The sequence below is a fragment of the Dromiciops gliroides genome, chromosome 6 (genome assembly GCF_019393635.1).
Source record: "Dromiciops gliroides isolate mDroGli1 chromosome 6, mDroGli1.pri, whole genome shotgun sequence".
Taxonomy (NCBI): Eukaryota; Metazoa; Chordata; class Mammalia; order Microbiotheria; family Microbiotheriidae; genus Dromiciops; species Dromiciops gliroides.
Window position 1 is genome coordinate 3,519,345 of NC_057866.1, and position 19,961 is coordinate 3,539,305.

Sequence of the window (19,961 nt, forward strand, 5' to 3'; positions counted from 1 at the left end):
CTAGGTGGTGCAGTGGATAGAACACCAGCCCCTGGAGTCAGGAGAACCTGAGTTCAAATCCAACCTCAGATACTTAACACTTACTAGCTGTGTGACCCTGGGCAAGTCACTTAACCCCAATTGCCACACCAAAAAAGAAAAGAAAGATATAATGGGCTTTCTGTCAACCCCCAAAGGCCCCAACCAGAGGACATTAATCTAGACTGATTGAATTAAGTTAGACTGAGAGTGATTGACTTTGGTGATTAACCTACTTAAAATTAATTAAATCTAAAACACCTGGCTGGCCCTCAAGAGGGTATTGTTCTTTTTGTTTGTTTTTGTTTTTGGTGAGGCAAGTGGGGTTAAGTGACTTGCCCAGGGTCACACAGCTAGTAAGTGTTAAGTGTCTGAGGTCAGATTTGAACTCAGGTCCTCCTGAACCCAAGGCCAGTGCTTTATCCACTGTACCACCTAGCTGCCCCCAACCTTGACCTCTTGAAGCTAAGCCACATGGGAAAATCCGCTAGAGAAGATGGGCTACAATGGGGTCACGCCATGTGAGGATGGACTGAGGGAACTGGCTGTCGATAGCCTGGAGACAGGGAAAGAAGACGGCCGCCAGGCGGTGGACCACATCTGTCTCCAGAGAGCAGAATTAGGGAAGTAGAGGCCAACTTGACTAAATGCTGGGAGAAAGTCCTGAGCCTCAGGGGAAGGGGCTAACTCCCCTTCCTAGAAGGTCTCCAAGCACTTGTCCCAGGAATATAGACCAGATGACCCCTTGGCTTGGGTGTGAGTCTCTGCTTTCCCCAGTACTTGCTAAAGCTCACCTAAAGCAGTGAGAGGGGAGGGGCCCAGCCTGAGGGAGGCTGGAAGAGCTGGCTTTCAGCACTGGACAGCCAAGTCAGGATCCTTCAGGGAGGAGACAGCATGGGATGTATGCAAGACTCAGAGCCTGGACTTAGCACACGGGAGAAGGGAGGAAGGGTAATAAAATGGGGAAAGGTGTGTGTGGAGACAGAGGGAGCCAAGGAGGAGGAGGAGTCTGCTCATGAGGCACCCCATTCCACAGACTGGGAAACTCGCTTTTTTAAAAAGGAATTTTATTTTTCCCCAAATCCATGTCAAAACAATTTTCACATTCCTTTTTAAAACTTTGTGTTCCAAATTCTCTTCCTTCCATTCTCCTCCCCTTAAGAAGAGAAGCAATTCAGTATTAGTTATACATGTGTAGTCATGCAAAACATTTCCATGTTAGGTTGTGAAAGAGAGAAAACAGACAAAAAATACCTCAAGAAAAATAAAGTTTAAAAAATTCTGCTTCATTTGGAATTATGCCCAAAGGGCGATAAAGCTGTGCATACCCTTTGACCCAGCAATTCCACTTTTAGGTCTTTTTCCCAAAGAAATCATGGAAAGGGGAAAGGGACCCACATGTACAAAAATATTTATAGCTGCTCTTTACGTGGTAGCAAGGAATTGGAAGTTGAGGGGATGCCCATCAATTGGGGAATGGCTGGACAAGTTGTGGTATATGAATACAATGGAATTTATTGTGCTGTAAGAAACAATGAGCAGGAGGAGTTCAGAGAAACCTGGAGGGTCTTGCATGGGCTGATGATGAGTGAGATGAGCAGAACCAGAAGAACATTGTACACAGTATCATCAACATTGAGTGTTGACCTACTGTGATGGACTAGATTCTTCTCACCAATGCAATGGTACAGAAGAGTTCCAGGGAACTTGTGATGGAAGAGGATCTCCAAATCCAAGAAGAAAAAAAAAGAACTGTGGAGTATAGATGCTGAATGAACCATACTATTTCTTTTGTTTTTGGTGCTGTTGTTTTTTTCTATTTTGAGGTTTTTCATCATTGCTCTGATTTTTTCTCTTATAACATGACTAATGCAGAAATAGGATTAATGTTATTATGTATATATATGTATATATATATATATATATATATATATATATAAAACATATCAGATTACCTGCTGTCTAGGGGAGGGGGGAGGGAGGGGAGGGAGGGAGAAAAATCTGAAATTGTAAAGCTTGTATAAACAAAAGTTGAGAACTATCTTTACATGTAACGGAAAAAAAATAAAATACTTTATTAATTTAAAAAAAATTCTGCTTCAATCTCTATTCAGACACCATCAGTTCTTTCTTCACAGAGCTTTTGCACCTACTTTTCCATTTGGCCAATTTGGCTTTTCAAGCTGTTGACTTTTTTTCATGATCCTCCTGCATCACCTTCATTTCTCTCTCCATTTTTCCCCCTACTTCTCTTACTTTATCTTCAAAGTCCTTTTTGAGTGCCTCAGTGGCCTGAGACCAATTCATCTTTTTCTTGGAAGCTTTGGATGTAGGAGCCCTGACATTGCTGTCCTTTTCTGAGGGTACACCTTGATCTTCCTTGTCACTGAAGAAACTTCCTATTTTCCGCATCTTTCTCTGCCTGCTCATCCTGCCCATCTTTTACTTGACTTTTTTAATGTCTTTTTTTTTTTTTTTGGGTGAGGCAATTTGGGTTAAGTGACTTGCCCAGGGTCACACAGCTAGTAAGTGTCAAGTGTCTGAGGGCAGATTTGAATTCAGGTCCTCCTGAATCCAGGGCCAGTGCTCTACCACTGTGCCCCGTAGCTGCCCCCTTTTACTTGTATTTTAACTCCTTAAAGTGGGGCACTGTTTTCAGGCTGCATTGTCTCAAACTTCAGGAGGCCCCAGGTTGTATGATTTAAGGAGGGGCAGGTTCTTCACTTGCCTGGCCTGTTCCCTGATCCATAGATAACCCCAACCATCAGTTCTTTCACTGGAGATGTATATCTCATCATGTATTCGTCACCTACTATGTTCCAGGCTCTGAAGAGAGGGCAGACCGAAGCAAATGTTCTTGGACACGCCTAATGAGAGCACTTATATTGCATAACTGTCTGAACTTGTAATAGGGTTTGTTTTTCTTAATTTCTCAATTGAAAGGGGGAGGGAGAGAATTCAAAATGGAAAATAAAATAGAATTCAACCACACTAATTGGGGAGTTCGGAAGAGGGTTTTTTTGGGGGGGAAAGGTAAAGAGTTAAGTTTTGGACATACTGAGTTGAAGATGTCTGCTGGACAGACATCTGATTGGATGAGCCTCAATAGTCATTTGGAGATGTGAGTATGAAGGTCAGAAGAGAAGTTAGGGCTGAAGAAGTAAGTATGAGAATCATCTGCAGAGAGATGAGAATTGAATCTGTGGATGCTGAGGAGACCCCCCCAGTGTTAGTGGATGTGATCCAGCAAGGGGACCTGAGACAGTGCAGTCATTTGCACAGCTAGATCATTTTGAATTTGTTAGATGTCCAGGCTTATGGGCCTGAGCAGCAGCCCCAGTATGGGGTGATTGGAAAAGCCAAAAGTCCTTCCCAGCCCCCATCTCTGAGACAGCTCAAGCAGGAAGGAGGTGGGGAGGCTGCCCCGTTCAGCGTCTGCAGTCTCCTGCCCTTCCCCACGATAGGCAACAGATCCTGGGCTTTCTCCAGCTTCAAAATGGGCAGAAGCCCGTGGGAGATGCCTCCTTCAGGGCTGTGGGGACGCAGGAGTTGGATGCAAAAGGAACTTGGACCACTGCCACTGTGTTTGTGGGTTTGGCTCCAGCGACAATGATTCCCCATTCTTGTCTTCCAGGCCTCTAGCTTCCTTTCTCTTTTGCTTTGAAGAGTTATTTCTTGAGGACGCTGTCAAACACCTAGCCCCAATATAACAAAAAAAGGAAAATGTTGGATGTTGGGAAGCTAATGCACTGTTGGTGGAGTTGTGAAAAGACCCAATCATTCTGGTTTTTTGCTTTTTTGTTTTGTGTTTTTTTTTGTGTGGTGGGGGGCAATGAGGGTTAAGTGACTTGCCTAAGGTCACACAGCTAGTAAGTGTCAAGAGTCTGAAACCGGATTTGAACTCAGGTCCTCCTGAATCCAGGGCCAGTGCTTTATCCACTGTGCCACCTAGCTGCCCCAACCCAATCATTCTGGAGAGTAATTTGGAATTATGGCCAAAGGGCTATAGAACTATGCATACCTTTTGACCTAACAACACCACTGCTAGGTTTATATCCCAGACATCCCCGAAAAGAGAAAAGGACCTATTTGTACAAAAATATTGATAGCAGCTATTTTTGTAGTGGCTAAGAATTGGAAATCAAAAGAATGCCCATTAATTGGGGAATGGCTAAACAAGCTGTGGTACATGATGGTGAGGGAATATTATTGTGCTCTAAGAAATGACAAGCAGGATGATTTGAGAAAAGCCTGGAAAGACTTGTATGAACTGATGTCAAGTGAAGTGAGAAGAACCTAGAGAACCTTGTGCACAGAGACAGCAACATGGTTTGATGAAGAACTGTGAGTGGGGGCAGCTAGCACAGTGGATAAAGCACCAGCCTTGGATTCAGGAGTTCCTGAGTTCAAATCCGGCCTCAGACACTTGACACTTACTAGCTGTGTGACCTTGGGCAAGTCACTTAACTCCCACTGCCCCGGAAAAAAAAAAAAGAAAAAGAAAAAAAAAAGAAACTAGAACTGTGAGTGACTTAACTATTCTCAACAATACCATGATCCAAGACAATCTTTAAGAAAGCACTGATATTGATTGAACACAGACTGAAACATGCTATTTTTCACTCTCATTTTTTTCTTTTATTCGAGTTTTCTTACACAAAATGACTAAAATGTTAATGTTTTACATAACTGCACATGTAAAAGCCATATCTGATTATTAACACCTCAAGGAGCGGGGGAAGGGAGGCAGGGAAGAAGGGATAAAATTTGGAACTCAAAACTTTTAAATAAAAACATTTGTTATTTTTAAAAAATGTCCTGCTTTCAATTTCACAGAAGTTCCTTTATATGTTATGCCCATCTGAAGCAGGCTGGCTCAAACTAACCTGTGCTCTGCTCTCAGGTTTCTGCTCACCTGGAGTTTTGCATCCATCCTTGGGCTCAGCAATTTAACCAAGTGTCCAGCCCCCAGTTGGATGTGAGGCACAAAGTGTCAGCCTTGCTCTCTTCCAGAGGCAGGGCAAAAGTCAGGATGACTGGTGATGGTCCGGGAAGCTGCGGATGGGCTTGGCATCTTCCAAATCTGAACAAGCCCTCTGAGCCCTGAGACAGGCGCCTGCTTCAGCAGCCACTGGAATGAATTGTTCTCATCTGACCCTTCCAGCAGCTTTACAAGTTCATCAGTAACTTCTCTGGGTGACTCCTTTGGGGAATACACTTGTCTGCTAGGTTAAAACACAAAGACTCAGTTGCAAGGCAAAGATCGGGAACCCGGGCAGCAGAGCTATACCCCAAGAAGCCGGAAAGTGGGGAGGGGGAGGGGATGTATAGGACCATGGGGGAGGGGCTGGGGAGAGTTTCCCTCAGCTTAAATAGAGCCTGGGGCTGGCCGGGTCCTGCCCTCGCCTCATTTCCTGAGTTTGGAGGCTACTAAAGGATGGAGTCCCTTAGGAAGGAGCGGCAGGTGAGCTGGCTGTCCGGACCACCTCTCACGCCACTGCAGGGCTTGGAGTTCCCCCACCTGCACCCCTCAACCACTCTATTCTCGTTTCCTTTGCCAGGCCACGGTTTTGCAGCTTTTGAAGACTGAGTCTTCCCCAGAGGCACTGAGAACACAGCTTCTTCAAAAGGCTAATTTCTTTCTGGAAGGTCAGTATTTCTTTCTTGACTGTTGGGGGGAAATTGGTGGTAGTTGGGGTTTCTTAGGAATTCCTCTTTAAAGAATTACATGCTCTTGCGCACAAATCCAATTAGAATAAAATGAGATTTTATTTGGGCGCTAAGGAAAGGAAACCAAGAGAGAAGGCATGGCACAGAGACGTGGCTCTCTGGGATACCTATCTCCCAGAGCAGGAGAAAGGCAGATATTTTTATATAGGACTGATGGTGGTCCGATGGGGTGACCATCTGACTGTGGAAAGTTCCCTTCTTGGGGGAGGACCGTCTCCGGCTGGTGGTGGTTGGAAGTTTGGCGAGAGGCAGCTGGAATCTCTCTCGCCATCTCTGTCCCCCTCCCCCCACAAAGGCAGCAACCGCACCCAATGGACCTGCTTCTAGGTGTGTCTCCAGGAAAAGACCCATGTCAGCTGGCCAGGTCAAACTTCGACAGTCCTACCCCATTACATTAACCTTGATCTTTTTTGGACAAGGAGGAGACTTGGTGCTCAGAAGACTCTAATGCCAGCCTCCTTCCTCCCATCACTGAGGGCCCGAGACCTTGATCTTGGATGGGCTTACGGCAGCCACCCCTTGGCCCAGAACTCTGAACCCACTCCCCTGAGAGTAACTAAGTCCTAGAATTCCTTGATGGCGGAACCCAAGGCAATTCCTTCCTGCCCTGTGCCCCCTGCTCTCTGAGCAGGATTTTCCAGATCTGACATCATGAACTTGCCCTTGGAAGCTGGTGTCAGTGACCGGCGGGAGGATCCCAGATACCCTCCCTCGCTTCCAGACTGCCTGGTTTGATTACACCTTCGGCTCTGCTACCTTTCTTTCTAGGATGTACAAAGCCTGGTGCCGATAGGCTCTGTCTCCCCAGAGCTTGCTTCGCTGTGAATTTTGAGGGGACTGTAGGGGAAATCATAAAGGAGAGTGTGATGGGCCAGCGCCTACTTCTTGCCAGGCACTGATGGGGGTGGGGGGCGGGTGCAAAGACAGAAGTGAAAAGGCCCCTGCTATTTCGTTTGGAGACTTTTTATAACGTGACATAGTCTTTTCACTAGAAGGCACTAACTAGTAACTTTGGGGGATGGGAACCGCATAGGTCAGGAAGGGAGGGCACTTGAGCTGAACTTTGAGGGAAACTAGGGATGGCAGGAGTTGGCGATGAGGAAGGGAGGGCAGCATAGCCACCAGATGGCAGGTTGTGTGTCAGGACCACTGAGCTTGTCAGTCTGTTGGCACCACAGATAGAGGCCTGTAAGGTAGGTCGAAAGGGGCTTCCGTGCCAGAAAGAGGTGTTCCTATCTCATCCTAAAGGAAGCCACTGAAACAACTGGGAAATGATAGATATGGTTGGACTCATGTTGGTGTAAAGGGATGGACTGGAGATTGAGAGACACGAAGAAGAGAGGCCAGATAGAGGCTAAAGTGACCATCTCTAGGTGCAGTGAGTGTGTGTGTGTGTGTGTGTGTGTGTGTGTGTGTGTGCGCGCGCACGCGCGCACGTGGGGGGGAGAGGTGGGAGGGCAGTGGTCTGACTATAGTTGTGGTGTGGCGAGAAAGATGGGAAAGGCCTCATCTCCTGGGGGTGGCCGAGGATTCTAAGAAGATGAGAATAATTTGTAGAAGAGGTGTGTGGGATGACACATCCCTCCCAAGGCTGAGAGGAGGGGAGAGCTGTTCACTGGAGGTGGAAAGGGACTGTGTGGTTGAGGATGATTTTAGAAGGGTCTGGAAAGACTTGTATGAACTGATGCATAATGAAGGGAGCAGAACCAGAACCTTGTGCAGAGACAGCCATATTGTTTGTTGAAGAACTGTGAATGACTTAACTATTCTCAACAATACAAGGATCCAAGACAGTCCCAAAGACTCATGTTGAAGCATATGATCCACCTCCAGAGAAAGAACTGATAGTGACAGAACACAGACTGAAGCATGCTCTTTTTCACTTTCTTTCGTTTTTTCCCCTTTTATTTGAGTTTTCTTGTACAAAATGACTAATACAGTAATGTTTTACATAATTGCACTTGTATAACCTATGGTTGCTTACTCTCTCAGGGACAGGGGAGGGAGGAAAGGAGGGATAGAATTTGTTACTCGAAACCTTAAATACAAATGTTTATTTAATTAAAAAAAAAAGACCCTCTGGGGGCAGCTAGGTGGTGCAGTGGATAAAGCACCAGCCTTGGATTCAGGAGGACCTGAGTTCAAATCCAGCCTCAGACACTTGACACTTACTAGCTGTGTGACCCTGGGCAAGTCCCTTAACCCTCATTGCCCTGCAAAAAGACAAAAAAAAAAAAGACTCTATGCAATGTCTTCAGTTTGCCTCTGGACCTAGGTACAGTAGGGAGCCACTGGAGTTTATTGAGTGGGAGCAGCATGTGACAGATTGAGACTTGTCTTTCAAGGAAGTGACTTTGGCCACAGAGTGGGAGGGTGGATTAGGGAAGGGAGAAAATTGAGGAAGGAGGGGGACCAATGAGGAAACCACCAGTCTGGTGACCCTGGCAATGGAGAGACTGGGATCCTCTAGAAAGGGAGGTAAGGCACAGAGTGGTGGGTGGCTAGAACTACCCTGGAGAGGATATTATAGATGGAGGCACCTGACAGGGTGTGGAGAGCGGGTTGAGCCAGGACTGTGAGCAGCGGTGCCCACTGCGTTCCAGAACAGTTGGTTCCTGCGGCTGATGAGGCTCCAGGTAGAGTGTTCTCTGCACTGATTTCTCCCTGGTTCTACCCCTTACTCAGGCTGAGGTGCAGTGGGGTGGGCTCTTCTATCCTGCCTCTTCTTGCCTCTGCACCCTCCTGGTTCTCTCTGATCTCAGCTCTACCTCCTGGAATCCCTCCCTCCCTCCCAGCTTCCCACCTGGGGCCTTTCCCTATCCAGGCGCCCCCCACCACCATTTTGCTCTCACTTATCTCTTGATTCAGTTTTCTCTCCCCTCCCCCCTTCATCCTAAGGCATTGAAGGCTGGAGTAGGCAGTCTTTTACTGTTCTGAGTCTAAGGAGAGGGGAAGGATGCTAGGGAATTCAGAATGCCAGGGTAGTCACCTCCAACCCTGGGCTGGGCATGTAGAGGGACTTAGAAATCCTTTGCTAGGAGCTGGCTCAGATCGTCTTCTGCTGTCAGTGAATGAGAAGCCCACGGGGCTAAGGTCACAACCTTGACCTCGCTGGGGGAGGGGGTGAAGAAAGACAGAGGAGTTTCAGGTTGCAGGTAAAACTTCTGGTTTTTGCTTTTGTTTTGTCTCCTTTGCAAGGAAATCACCTGTACTACAAGGGCAGAGGTAAGAAGCAGAAGATTCTGTTTACCCTGGAGGAGAAGAGACAAGCGTTCCTGGAAGCCCACATCTCAGAGCAAGGCCACCTGGGCATCCGGAAGACCGGGGGCAATGTCACCAAGTCCTACTACTGGCCTGGGGTGGTTTTTGACTCCCGGAAATGGGTAAGGAGAGCTGGGTGGGGGGGATGGTGGAAGGGAGGAGGGTGTCCCCACCAGCCTTAGGGACGGCTCTGGGCCCCTGCTTTTTGAGGGGAGACCTGGCTTAGCCAACTCAAAGTGTCTACATTTGGAAGTGGAAACCTCCTCTTCCTATCTGGCCACCCCCCAGCTTGATTTTACCCACGTCCGAGGGAGGGGCGAGTGCTGGGAAGCGGGAGGGGCGAGTGCTGGGAAGCGGGGAGGCCCCTTTTTATGCACCCATCGCCATCCTGAATCTCCGGTGAACTCACTCCGCATGCACATAATTCCCCCTTTGCTTCGTGGGGCGGGGGGTGGGGGTGCGGCTGCCAGTCTGTCTGGAGCTCGCCTCCAGCTTCAGCCACAGCCTGCCCAGTTCTGGTGGTGCTGCTGCTCTTTGCACTTAGCTAGGGGAGTGAATTCTTAATGGGGGACTGAGAGCTTGTTTTAATTTGACCCTTGCTTTCCTCTGGAATCCTGGGTGGGCGGGGTGGCATTTGAAATGCTTCTTGAGATGGGGCCCAGGCTTGCCCAGCCTGATGCCCAAGGAGTTATGACTGCAGAAAAGCGAGGGACCTCCTCTCCTGGTGGCCATTCTGACCCCCCTTTTTACATCTCTGAAAATGGGCACCCCAGAGAGGGGGCTGCTGCCGGGCGCCTGCCATCAGGTGCCATGGCTGCCGCCTCCCCCCCCCTTTCCCTTGTGTCCCGTGCCCGGATGGTCAGTACTCTGTCGTTCCAAAGTGTCCCGATCTTGCTGCGGTTGTGGAGCTGGGGGCTGGGGGCAGGAGGGAATGCAAAGTTTTCTCCTTTGCGGTTTTGAAACAATGAGTGGTGCTGAGGGTTTGCTTTGAAAAGAACCTTGTGGCCCTTCCTTCCTTCCCCCGAGGTGGCGGGGACCTACTTAAAATTTAAATTCACCTGCAGTATTGGGAGGGGGAGAGCAGCTTGTGAATAACAAGGGCTCCTTAAGCAGCTGAAGCTGAGACAGCTGGTTTCTGGTGTATTGAAAAGCCGCCTTCCGGGGTTATTTTCTCCTTCTTCCCTCCCCCCACCCTAGCTTTTGAATAAGGGCGGCTCTTTATCCTGGGGAGAATGAACGTTTCAATTTTGGTATTAGTCATGTTACTCGCCTCACTTAATTGGAGACTCTGGTTTCCGGTGTGCTGGAAAGCATCTTCCTGGGTTTAGGTTATTCTTTGGCTATTCTTTAGCGTTACGGGGCATGCCTAGGCAGCCCTCGGGGGAGGTGACTGCAGACTCTCCAATTTCTGTGTCGCTGACCTAGTGTGGCTGAAGTTCGGCCTCCCAGACAGGAGGGTCTGAGTGGATGATCCCTCAGGGTCCTGTAGCTGGACCCTCGAGGGTGGTCGTTCTCAAGGCTTTGGTCTCGGGACGACTTCACTCTTAAAAATTCTTGGTCCCTCTTTTGCCAAAAGGTTTTTATTTCCTCGGGTTCTCTCTCGCTACTTACCCTACTAGAACTAAAACATCGAGGTCATTATGAAAAGTCCGCACCCGGCAGGCCCCCTGAAAGGCTCTTGGGACCCAGGAGTCCTTGGACCAGACCTCAAGAATCACTTTGAGAACTCTGGGTCCAGGGGAGCCCCTGCATCTCTGGGATGTTTGAGGTCCCAACAATAAGGATGCCAGCCTCCATCTCCAAGCACACCAGCTCATCCACTTCTAAGAGCATCTCAGTTTTGAGGGTCTCTTCTCTCTCTGCACATTTCAGCCAGTTTAACTCCCCCAGGAAAGATGCTGGTTTGATGCTCAAACACCGTCATCAGTAGAGTCCTGAGACCTTTGGGTTGGGGTACGGACTGGGGCTGGGCCCTCACTGGGCCCTGATACTGGGCAGCCTGCCCTGGGAACTAGGGTTTGACTCTGACATTTGCTGATGGTGTGACCTTGGGCAAGTCACTTAATTTCTTTGACCCTTAGTTTTTCTAGCTATAGAATGGGAATACTTATGTTGTCCTGGGTCTGGCCAGCCTTTTGTTTATGACCTGGGAGGCCTTTCACCAGGTGATTTCCTTATTTTACAAATGACTTCCATAAAACTGCAAGTGAAAACCTAAGATCTGGTCCTGGGGGAGGTCTGGCTTCTCTCCTGCCTGGCCTGAAAGCTCCTCCCTTCTCCCAGGTCAAGGAATGTAAGAAATGCCAGAAGGAGAAGTTAGCAGAGAAAGAGAAAGAGAAAGAGAGCCGCTCCTCCAAGGGGGTGAGTGGGGAGCTGTCCAGGGGGCTGACTGGGGGGCTGTCCTGCAGGGTAAGTGGGGAGACTGTCTGGCGGGGTGAGTGGAGGGCTGTCCTGCAGGGTGGGTGGGGGTCTGTCTGGCAGGGTGAGTGGGGGTCTGTCCTGCAGGGTGAGTGGGGAGACTGTCTGGCGGGGTGAGTGGGGGGCTGTCCAGTGGGGTGAGTGGGGGGACTGTCCAGCGGGGTGAGTGGGTGTCCAGTGGGGTGGGCAGGGGTCCAGAGGGGCTCTGTCTCGCCCCCATCCATCCCTCCAGGGACCCAGTGGGCAAGGGAAGGAGTAAGATTAGATGGGTCCCTCCTCGAGGACGGCACAGCATTCTTGACCCCTTGGGAGGGCAGCAGAACAGGATTCTTTCCTGGCCAGGCGGGAGCCCAGCTTTGTGCTTTGTCTCACAGATGGGGAAAACTGAGTCCTTCAAGAAAGCCAAGCCCACCCGCGCTCCTAAGAAAGAAGGCACCACAACAACACCTAAGGCAGACCCAGCCTTGCCACTGAAGGCGAAGAAGGCGCCCCAAAGGGAGCTGCCTGCGGCCCAGGTAGGCATCGAGTCATTGGGGTGAGTTTGGGGGTATTCATTGGGGCCAAGATGTGGGAAGAACCTGCTGGGCCTAGGAGGGAATGGGGGGAGTTACCTCCAAGGTCCCCTCTGTTATACTCCTACCCCCCTCGCCACTTTGGTTCTCCTTTCTTCCACAAAGAAGGGCCCATTTTGGGCCCACCGACCATTTACTGTGGGCCTGCACTATGGGGATGGGTGTAGGAAACAAATGAAGCAGCCCCTGACTTCAGTCTGATGTGGGCTAAATTTGGGGTCAAATTGATCGTGAGTCGTCCCAAAAGAATTACAAAACTTAGTGACTCTCAAAATGTACCCCGAGCTACCATAACTTCCTGACCCATCCGTCACCTCTCAGAGATTACCAACACCTCACCTGTGTCCATGTGGGTATCCATTAATTAACTACAAAGAACCCAATCCAGGGCACCCCCCAGACTGCTGGGTCTTGCTAACAGGGCAATTCCCTTTTTCCCTTCTCAGAAAAAAAGGGGCGAAATCCCTCAGGGTAAATCACTTGATCCAGGATCAATGAGAAATACCCCTCCATTTGGTGAGCCAGCCAGCCTCCCAAATGAGACAAAACCCAAGTGCAGGAATTAAAGGCAGATCCCAAACTTACCATCGCAAGATCTCACCCCACTGCTTTCAAAAAGAAAAGAAAAGGAGTTTGAGCTGCTTTGGGTGCCAAATGATGTGGGCTGGAATTTGGGTCAAATTGCTAGTCATCCCAAAAGAATTACAAGACTCAGTGACTCAGTTTCCCGTTTTATTGCAATACTGTGAGTGACCACAGGGAGAGAACCAGAATAGTGGAAAGTTATCTCTCCAATAGTGAAAGGAAATAGTTATATTTATAGTATGGATAAACTGATTATCAGTCTCATTACAATAATCTCTACCTTTGGGAGGTACAGGGGAGGGCCTATCCTAATTTGGAGTTCCTGGGGTCCTAAGCCAACCCTCATGGTGGGTACCTTTTTCTGTGGAGGTGTGTTTTGGGGGTTTACACCTCATAAAGGGAATCTGGGGACAAATTTGGCCTTTTCTGTGCATGTCTCTTTCTGATTCCCATGGCTAGTTTCAAAACATCTTCATTTTTCATTAGAATTTCTGTAGCCTGTCATTTTATTTAAGATCTTCATGGCCTAGCTCCCTCTGTTCCCATTATGAGTACTGATTTCTGTGGGTACGAGAACCTAGCATCCTGATTTATAATTATTCATTAACTGGGGGGTCTGAATCCCTTTTAGAGCTAATATCTGGATTAGAGCTTGGGTCTTGGGTTTTTCTGTTAACCCCTTTTTGCCTCCTACATCAAGTCTGCTGGGGGGGGGTGTAGGAAACAAATGAAACAGTCCCTGACTTCAGGGAGCTTCCACTCTGCTGGGGGGGGGGGGTGGAGCAGCACCTGTGTACCCAGCGCAGTACAGGCTTTTTGTGGTAGGTGGCATTTGACTCTCACTCGTGAGGAAGATGTGAATCACTATGTGGGCACGTGAGACAGGAGCTCACTCCTGTCTGTGCAAAGGCTGGGATGGGGGTTACACAGAGCAAAGCTTTCTTTGGCCCTGGGTCTCCACCATAGGGGCTTGTAGCACTGAATGTGGGAATGGTGAGAAATCTGGCAGCCAATGTCTGGTTTGTGTCCTTATCTTATAGGCCCAGACACCCGGGGTCATGGGTGGAAAGTCCAAGAAGCCCTAATGTAGCTCAGTAGGCCAGGCCGGCTGGCATGTCACTAGAAAGGGCATGACGCTGTGCGGACTAAATGGGGGGATCCTGGAACTCTTTAAGACTGATGGAACAGGGCAGCTAGGTGGCACAGTGGATAAAGCACTGGTCTTGGATTCAGGAGGACCTGAGTTCAAATCCAGCCTTAGACACTTGACACTTACTAGCTATGTGACCCTGGGCAAGTCACTTAACCCCCATTGCCCCACAAAAAAATAAAAATAAAAAAAGACTGATGGAACATTGGGAATGGAAGGACTATGGGCTGCTAGGGAGGGTCCCCCTACCTCTGAGTCATGGGCTGTTCCTCAAGGTCCCTGCCAATCCTACCATTCTGTGGTGCCAGGTCGTTGGAAGTCACAGGGAGGGCAGCTTATGAGACAGAAACCCAGGCTTCCTGGCTCCCAAGCACCTGCCCTCCGGTGTCCCTGGGCCTCTGAGCCCTCTCTGGGTATGGTGCCCGGCCGGCCACACAGTCGGCCAGGGTTTCTCTGCTCCACTGACCCATGCCCTTTGTGCCCCCCAGGCCAGAGGTCTGTTCCATCTCATTGGCCTTCAGCTGGTGGGGCCCATGAAGCAGACGGCGCAGGGGGCTCGCTTCATCTTCGTGGTCGTAGACCACTTCACTCGATGGGTCGAGGCTGCCCCCATGAAGACCTGCTCCCCTGAGGAGACGGCTGAACAGGTGCTCAAGTTGGTGTATCGATTTGGCTTCCCAGAAAGGATCATCAGTACCCAGTGCGGCGGCTTTGTCCAACAGGTAGGGTCATCTGTTGGCACTGACTGGCTGAGTGCTTGGCATGGTGTCTCCACTCTTGGCATGTGGGGTGGGGGTGGATGCAGACAGAGCTGCCTGAGTAAGAAGACTGCCTCTGTGGAGGCCACACATTAGGTAGCAGCTCTGCGCTGTGCACTCACCGGATCAGCGGCCGGGGGAGAATTGAGAGACAAGACCTTGGCATACTATGGGGGGGGGGGTTGAGTGTCCTTGACATGTCAGGATAAGATGTCACAGAAAGGGTGGCAAAGGGCTTCCACTGGATCTCAAACGTAGCCATCAGAGAGGCAGGGCATTCTAGGTGGAAGGGAGGGACACGAGCAAAGGCTTGGAGACGGGGATCTGCCAGCTGTGCTAAGGAGAGTCATCTTATTTAGGAGAATTGGTTTTCTAGAACTTAGCTTGTGCCGTCTAATCTCCCCTCCTTTTGCTGTGGAGTAAATTAAGTCAGGCCTAAGAAGGGAAAGTGTGAGCCCAGGGTGACACAGATAATAGGCAGCAAGAGTTAGGGTTAGAAGCTGGTTCCTCGGACTCATCTGGAGCCCCTGCCTCACAGAAGGAGATCCTCAGGTGCCCAAGAATCCTGCCTCCATCTTTCACTTGCATGGCCCCTGGCTGGCTTCCAATTCAGCTCTTCCCCCCCCCCCCAACTCTTGCAGCTGAATCAGATTCTGAGAGCAGAAACAAAGATCAAGTGCGACCTGATTGTCGTCTATCACCCCCAAACACACGGGCTCCTGGAGAAAACCAACTCATTTGTGAGGAGGTGAGGCTGGGTGGGAGGGGAGCCCTGGGCTGAGGTGTCACTGCCTTCTCCCCCTTCTTCCCTCCTCAGGGGGCCACCTCATGCCTTGGCCCTGGTGCTGTCTGCCCACTCGTGTGTGGCCTTGGAGGAAATCTGGGAGGTGGAGGCATCCAGCTGCTTGGCAGCCAGGCATTTTCTGTCTCCCACCCTCAGGGGCCAGTGTGGCAATGGGGCCGCCTGCCATGCAGCACTCAGACCTGGGGGATGGGAAATCTGGCCAAGCTTTCTGAGTCTAGTTGGGGACACACTTACCTGGCTGCGTGACCTTGGGCGAGTGACCCGATTTTCCTGGGCCTTGGTTTTTCCTTGAACACCCAAAAGTTTATTTATCAAGCATTTTTCTCTCAATGATCCATTGAAGGTAGGGTAGTTCAGTGGTCTCCTTTTGCCCACAGTCAGTGTTGGGGCTACGGTTCAAAATTAGGTTTCTCCAGACCCCAGGCCCAGCTCATTTGCCTTCAGATTCTGTCTGGAAAAGGGTTAAGATCTTAGAGCCCAAAAACCTTCAGGAGCGCTCCCTTTGGAAAGGGGGGGAGAGGGAAAGGAAAGCGGGGAGGGGGAAGGAGAAGAGGAGGAAGAGGCTCCACTGAGGACTGGCAGGGATTGGCATTAGGCACTAGAATAGGAATCCTGAGGGATGATCCTGGGGCTGCTGCCCTACCTCAGGCCTTGGCTTGCTCTTTCTAGGGGACCATGCATGTTCCCATGCTATGGCCTCTTCCCTTTCTAGCCTGCTTTCCTTGGTGGTGAATCTAAACCAGGTGGACTGGGATGAGCAGCTCCAGAAGATTCTCTTTCTGCAGAACCGAGACTCCTACAACGTAAGTGACCAGGCCTGGCTGCCTTCTTTGGGGGGTTTGGGGGGGCCTCTCCCTCTCCTACCCTTTGCCAAGTTCTGCTGTGATGTGAAGCCAACCAGGAGCAGGGGGAGGGAGCGGCTCCTTTCACACCATGTGTCCTATACTCTAGAACTCGGTCTCCTTTCTTGTGTTACTGAGCTGGCACCTGATTCCTGGCCCTCCTTAGATTCCATAGGTGGCAGTCCTTTCTCCCCCAGTCTCTTTCTTTGCTTTCCCCAACTTCTAATAAAGGGCTTGGCCCGCAGGAAGCACTTTATGAATGTCTTAAATTGAATGGGAAGCAATCCTGCCTTCCAGCATAGGGGGAGGCTGTCCCCGGGCTTGGCCCAGAGGGCATTGGGAGGATTTTGTGAGGCCAGATTTTGCCTTGGTAGGAGAAAACTTCCCAAGATGTTATGGGAACTGGGAGGGGCCTGTTATAACAATTTAATCTGGGGGTGTTTGGGAAGCACTTACTTAGCCCAGTGCCCAGAACATGTTGTTGTACCGGAGAGTCTGGAAAGCAATTTATGGCATTTCTGATCATTTGGTAAAAACCGAGGGGTGTAAAAGAGCCTTCTGTGGCTCTGTTTTCATTTATCCGTGCGTGTGGAAATGCTGTGTTGGTGTTTAAGTTCAGAACGCAACATTAGAAAGAGTTGGGGAAGCTCTTGGTGTCTCTTCCTCTTCACACCCAGGATGAAGAGGATGAAGATGATGAATACCTCGACAGCCTGGAGGATTCCTCCGCAGAGGACTCTGACGCTGACATCTGGCCGACGTTTGTCAGCCTTCCGGAAGCCCTGGACGTCGCCCAGGAGCGGGACAAGGGCCCAGCTGTAACCGTTAGCGTGGATGACACGTGCTCCTATTGCAACAGGCTCACCGACGAAGGCAACAGTGACGTGTTCACCATGGTGAGGACATTTTGCTGATTGTCATCTTGCTTCAGCTCTTTCCCCAATGCCATGGCCAGAGCCCTGCTCCTTTGGCCTCCCTTTCTGGCTGATTCCTGTGGCTCTAAGGGCTGGAGGGTGAGTGGGTGAGTGGGTGAGGCAGAGGTTGGAATTCCTATATGGGAGGCTTACCGCCACCACCAGGGACAGGAGAATTGCCTGCTCTCAGGATTAGGGCAGAGTCATGGGGGGTCAATTTCCCAAATCACATGAGCTACCCCAAAGTAGAATGAATGGGCTGCCTAGGAAGGTGGTGAGCTCCCCATCACCGGAGGTCTTCCTGTAAAGGCTCGTCAGGCACTTGGGCTTTGGGTTACTTCTGGTTTAACCATTATTTTGTGACTTGAGGTGGCCGCTTCTGGAAGGTGAAAAGGCCTTTCCTCTCCCCTTGGAGGGACTGGGAAGAGGGCTTAGGAGAGGGGGCGGAACATGGGCTGGCTGTCATTTCTCCATCCCTCCCTTCCCCACCTTGTTTGTGCTTCCCAGCTACAATGCGAATCCTGTCGGGGCTGGGTTCACCACATGTGTGTGCGGAGGGAGCACGGAGATGAAGACTGGAAAGCCCGCTTCCGGTGCCGCCTCTGCTTACCGCTGTCAGCCTGAGAATCATCACCATGATCAGTGGAACAACACTAAGGTCTTTAATTGGGGCAGAGCAGCCGCAGCTCCATAGCAAGTCCTCGGGGTGCTTGAAGATGGGAACTGGGGACGGGGTTGGCGTGGGGCACCAGAACAGAGAGAGGGAAGAATGTGGGTCCTTTGGCATAACTGGCTAAATAAAGACCAGCAAGAAGCCGTGGCAACCTCCGGAAGAGGAAAGTTCGGGGTTTTCCACAATCATCCGAAGCTGCACTATAATGTCGGGCGATTCGTTGGCCTGGGAACAGACGTGATGCAGTTCGGTCCATCCTCAGTCAGTGCTGCTTGTCATTTCCTCTCCTGATTCCTAAGAATTCTGAAACCCCAATAAAGGGCTGAGGCCACTGTTTGGTTGGAACGAGACTCCTACAGAAGTTGACTGATTTATAAGGGGGGATGTGATTTGTATACACATTTTGGCTCTGAAAAGGCATATGGTAATAGGAATGGATAGGACAGATAGAGTAACAACCAGGGGACATTGGTAGAGGGACATGGGTTACAAAAAGTTTTAATTCATGTGAGCTGGGGCGAGGGGCACAGATGAGTGGGCTATCCCTGAAGTCAGCTGTTTCTTTTTCCGGGTTAGACCGTTTGGTATTGCTGGTAGTGGGTGTGGCTGTCCACTGGGGTGGGGGTGGGGGGGTGATAGGTGTACCCAGCTGGCAGTTCCCTTCAGTTTTGGAGCAGAAAGGCTGGTCAGCAGGACCCTTCCCCCTGGGCCCAGTCTCTGGGCTCCAATGGCAAGGTACACTGATTCAAGATTGATACCCTAGAAAAAGACTGAGGAACAAGATACTTAAAGGGCTCAAAAAGTTTTGAGTGAGTTTCAGCAGTAGGACAGAAGGGAAACTGGTGAGGGAGTCCTTGGGGGGAGAAAGCTGGCAGGGGCATAGGATGCCTGATGGTTCTACTGGACTGGAGGATTAAGGGTACTTGGCTAGGTCCATTACAGTAGCTTGCCTGCAAGGAAAAGCCTCCACCCACTAGAGAAAACAGACAGATCGAGACTAATAATACAAACTTATAAATTGAGTAGGGTGGGAGCTGAATAAACTCAATCTGCCCAATTTGAAAGGGGGCCTCAGGGAGAGGCAATTTCCCTGGGGGGGCAGTGTCAGGGCTAACATTCTATTTGGGACAGATTTCACATTGTAGGTAATTGTCATGCTCAGCTAGTTTAATTTTTTTTCCCCTCACCCAAATTAAACTGCTTGTCAGGGCTCCAGTGACTTAAAGAGTGCAGGCTGCTAGATCTTGTGCTATCCTGACTGGGGCTCCATAGTACTTGAATTCTTTCTTTTTGGCAGCTTGCAGTATTTCCTCCTTGACCTGAGAGCTCTGGAGTTTGGCTATAATATTCCTAGGAGTTTTCCTTTTGGGGTCTCTTTCTGGAGGTGATGGGTGAATTCTTTCAATTTCTATTTTACCTTCTGCTTCTAGAATTTCAGGGCAATTTTCCCTGAGAATATCTTGGAAGATGGTGTCTAAGCTCTTTCCTTGATCATGGTTTTCAGGTAGACCCATAATTTTCAAATTATCTCTCCTGGACCTATTTTCCAGGTCAGCAGTTTTTCCAAGAAGATATTTTGCATTGCCCTCTATTTTTTTTTATTCATTTGGATTTGCTTTATTGTGTCTTGGTTTCTCATAAAGTCACTAGCTTCCATTTGTTCAACCCTAATTCTTAGGCAATTATTTTCATCAGAGACTTTTCAAGCTGTTGACTTTTTTCTCATGTCTTTCCTGCATCCCCCTCATTACTCTTTCCATTTTTTCCTCTACCTCTCTAACTTTATCATCAAAGTCTTTTTTGAGCACCTCTATGGCCTGAGACCAATTCATATTTTTCCTGGCAGCTTTAGATATAGGGGCCCTGACGCTGACATCTTCCTCTGAGGGTGCACCTCAATCTTCCTTGTCACTGAAGAAACTTTCTATGGTCCTCATCTTTCTCTATCTGCTCATCTTGCCTTTCTTTTACTTGACTTTTAGCTCCTTAAAGTGGGGCGGTTTCCAGGTGGCACTGTCCCAAGCTTCAGGGGGTCCCAGGTGGTATGATTTAAGGAGAATCAGGTTCTTCACTCACCTGGCCTGTTCCCTGGTCCTTAGATGACCCCAGACCAACTTGCTAATCAACCAGCCTTGTGTGTTGTCATTGTTAGCTCTGAGGAGCCTGTGCCCCTCCCCCACCAGGGCCCCTGCTACTCAAGCCTGCCTCCTGGTTCTCAGAAGGGGTGTAAAATCC

At 49.7% G+C, this 19,961-nt stretch overlaps 1 protein-coding gene across 1 annotated transcript; it reads left to right on the forward strand.

Annotated features, from left to right (window-relative positions):
- The first annotated feature begins 514 nt into the window (after positions 1–514).
- LOC122731758 lies at positions 515–18,071 on the forward strand. The gene is made up of 13 exons (XM_043972035.1): positions 515–645; positions 3,483–3,606; positions 4,922–4,996; positions 5,580–5,667; positions 8,947–9,131; positions 11,293–11,370; positions 11,802–11,942; positions 14,223–14,456; positions 15,134–15,240; positions 15,310–15,438; positions 16,010–16,100; positions 16,817–17,035; positions 17,561–18,071. Exons 1-13 carry the CDS (start codon positions 515–517, stop codon positions 17,675–17,677), a joined length of 1,719 nt encoding a protein of 572 aa, XP_043827970.1. The 3' UTR covers positions 17,678–18,071.
- The last annotated feature ends 1,890 nt before the right edge of the window (positions 18,072–19,961 follow it).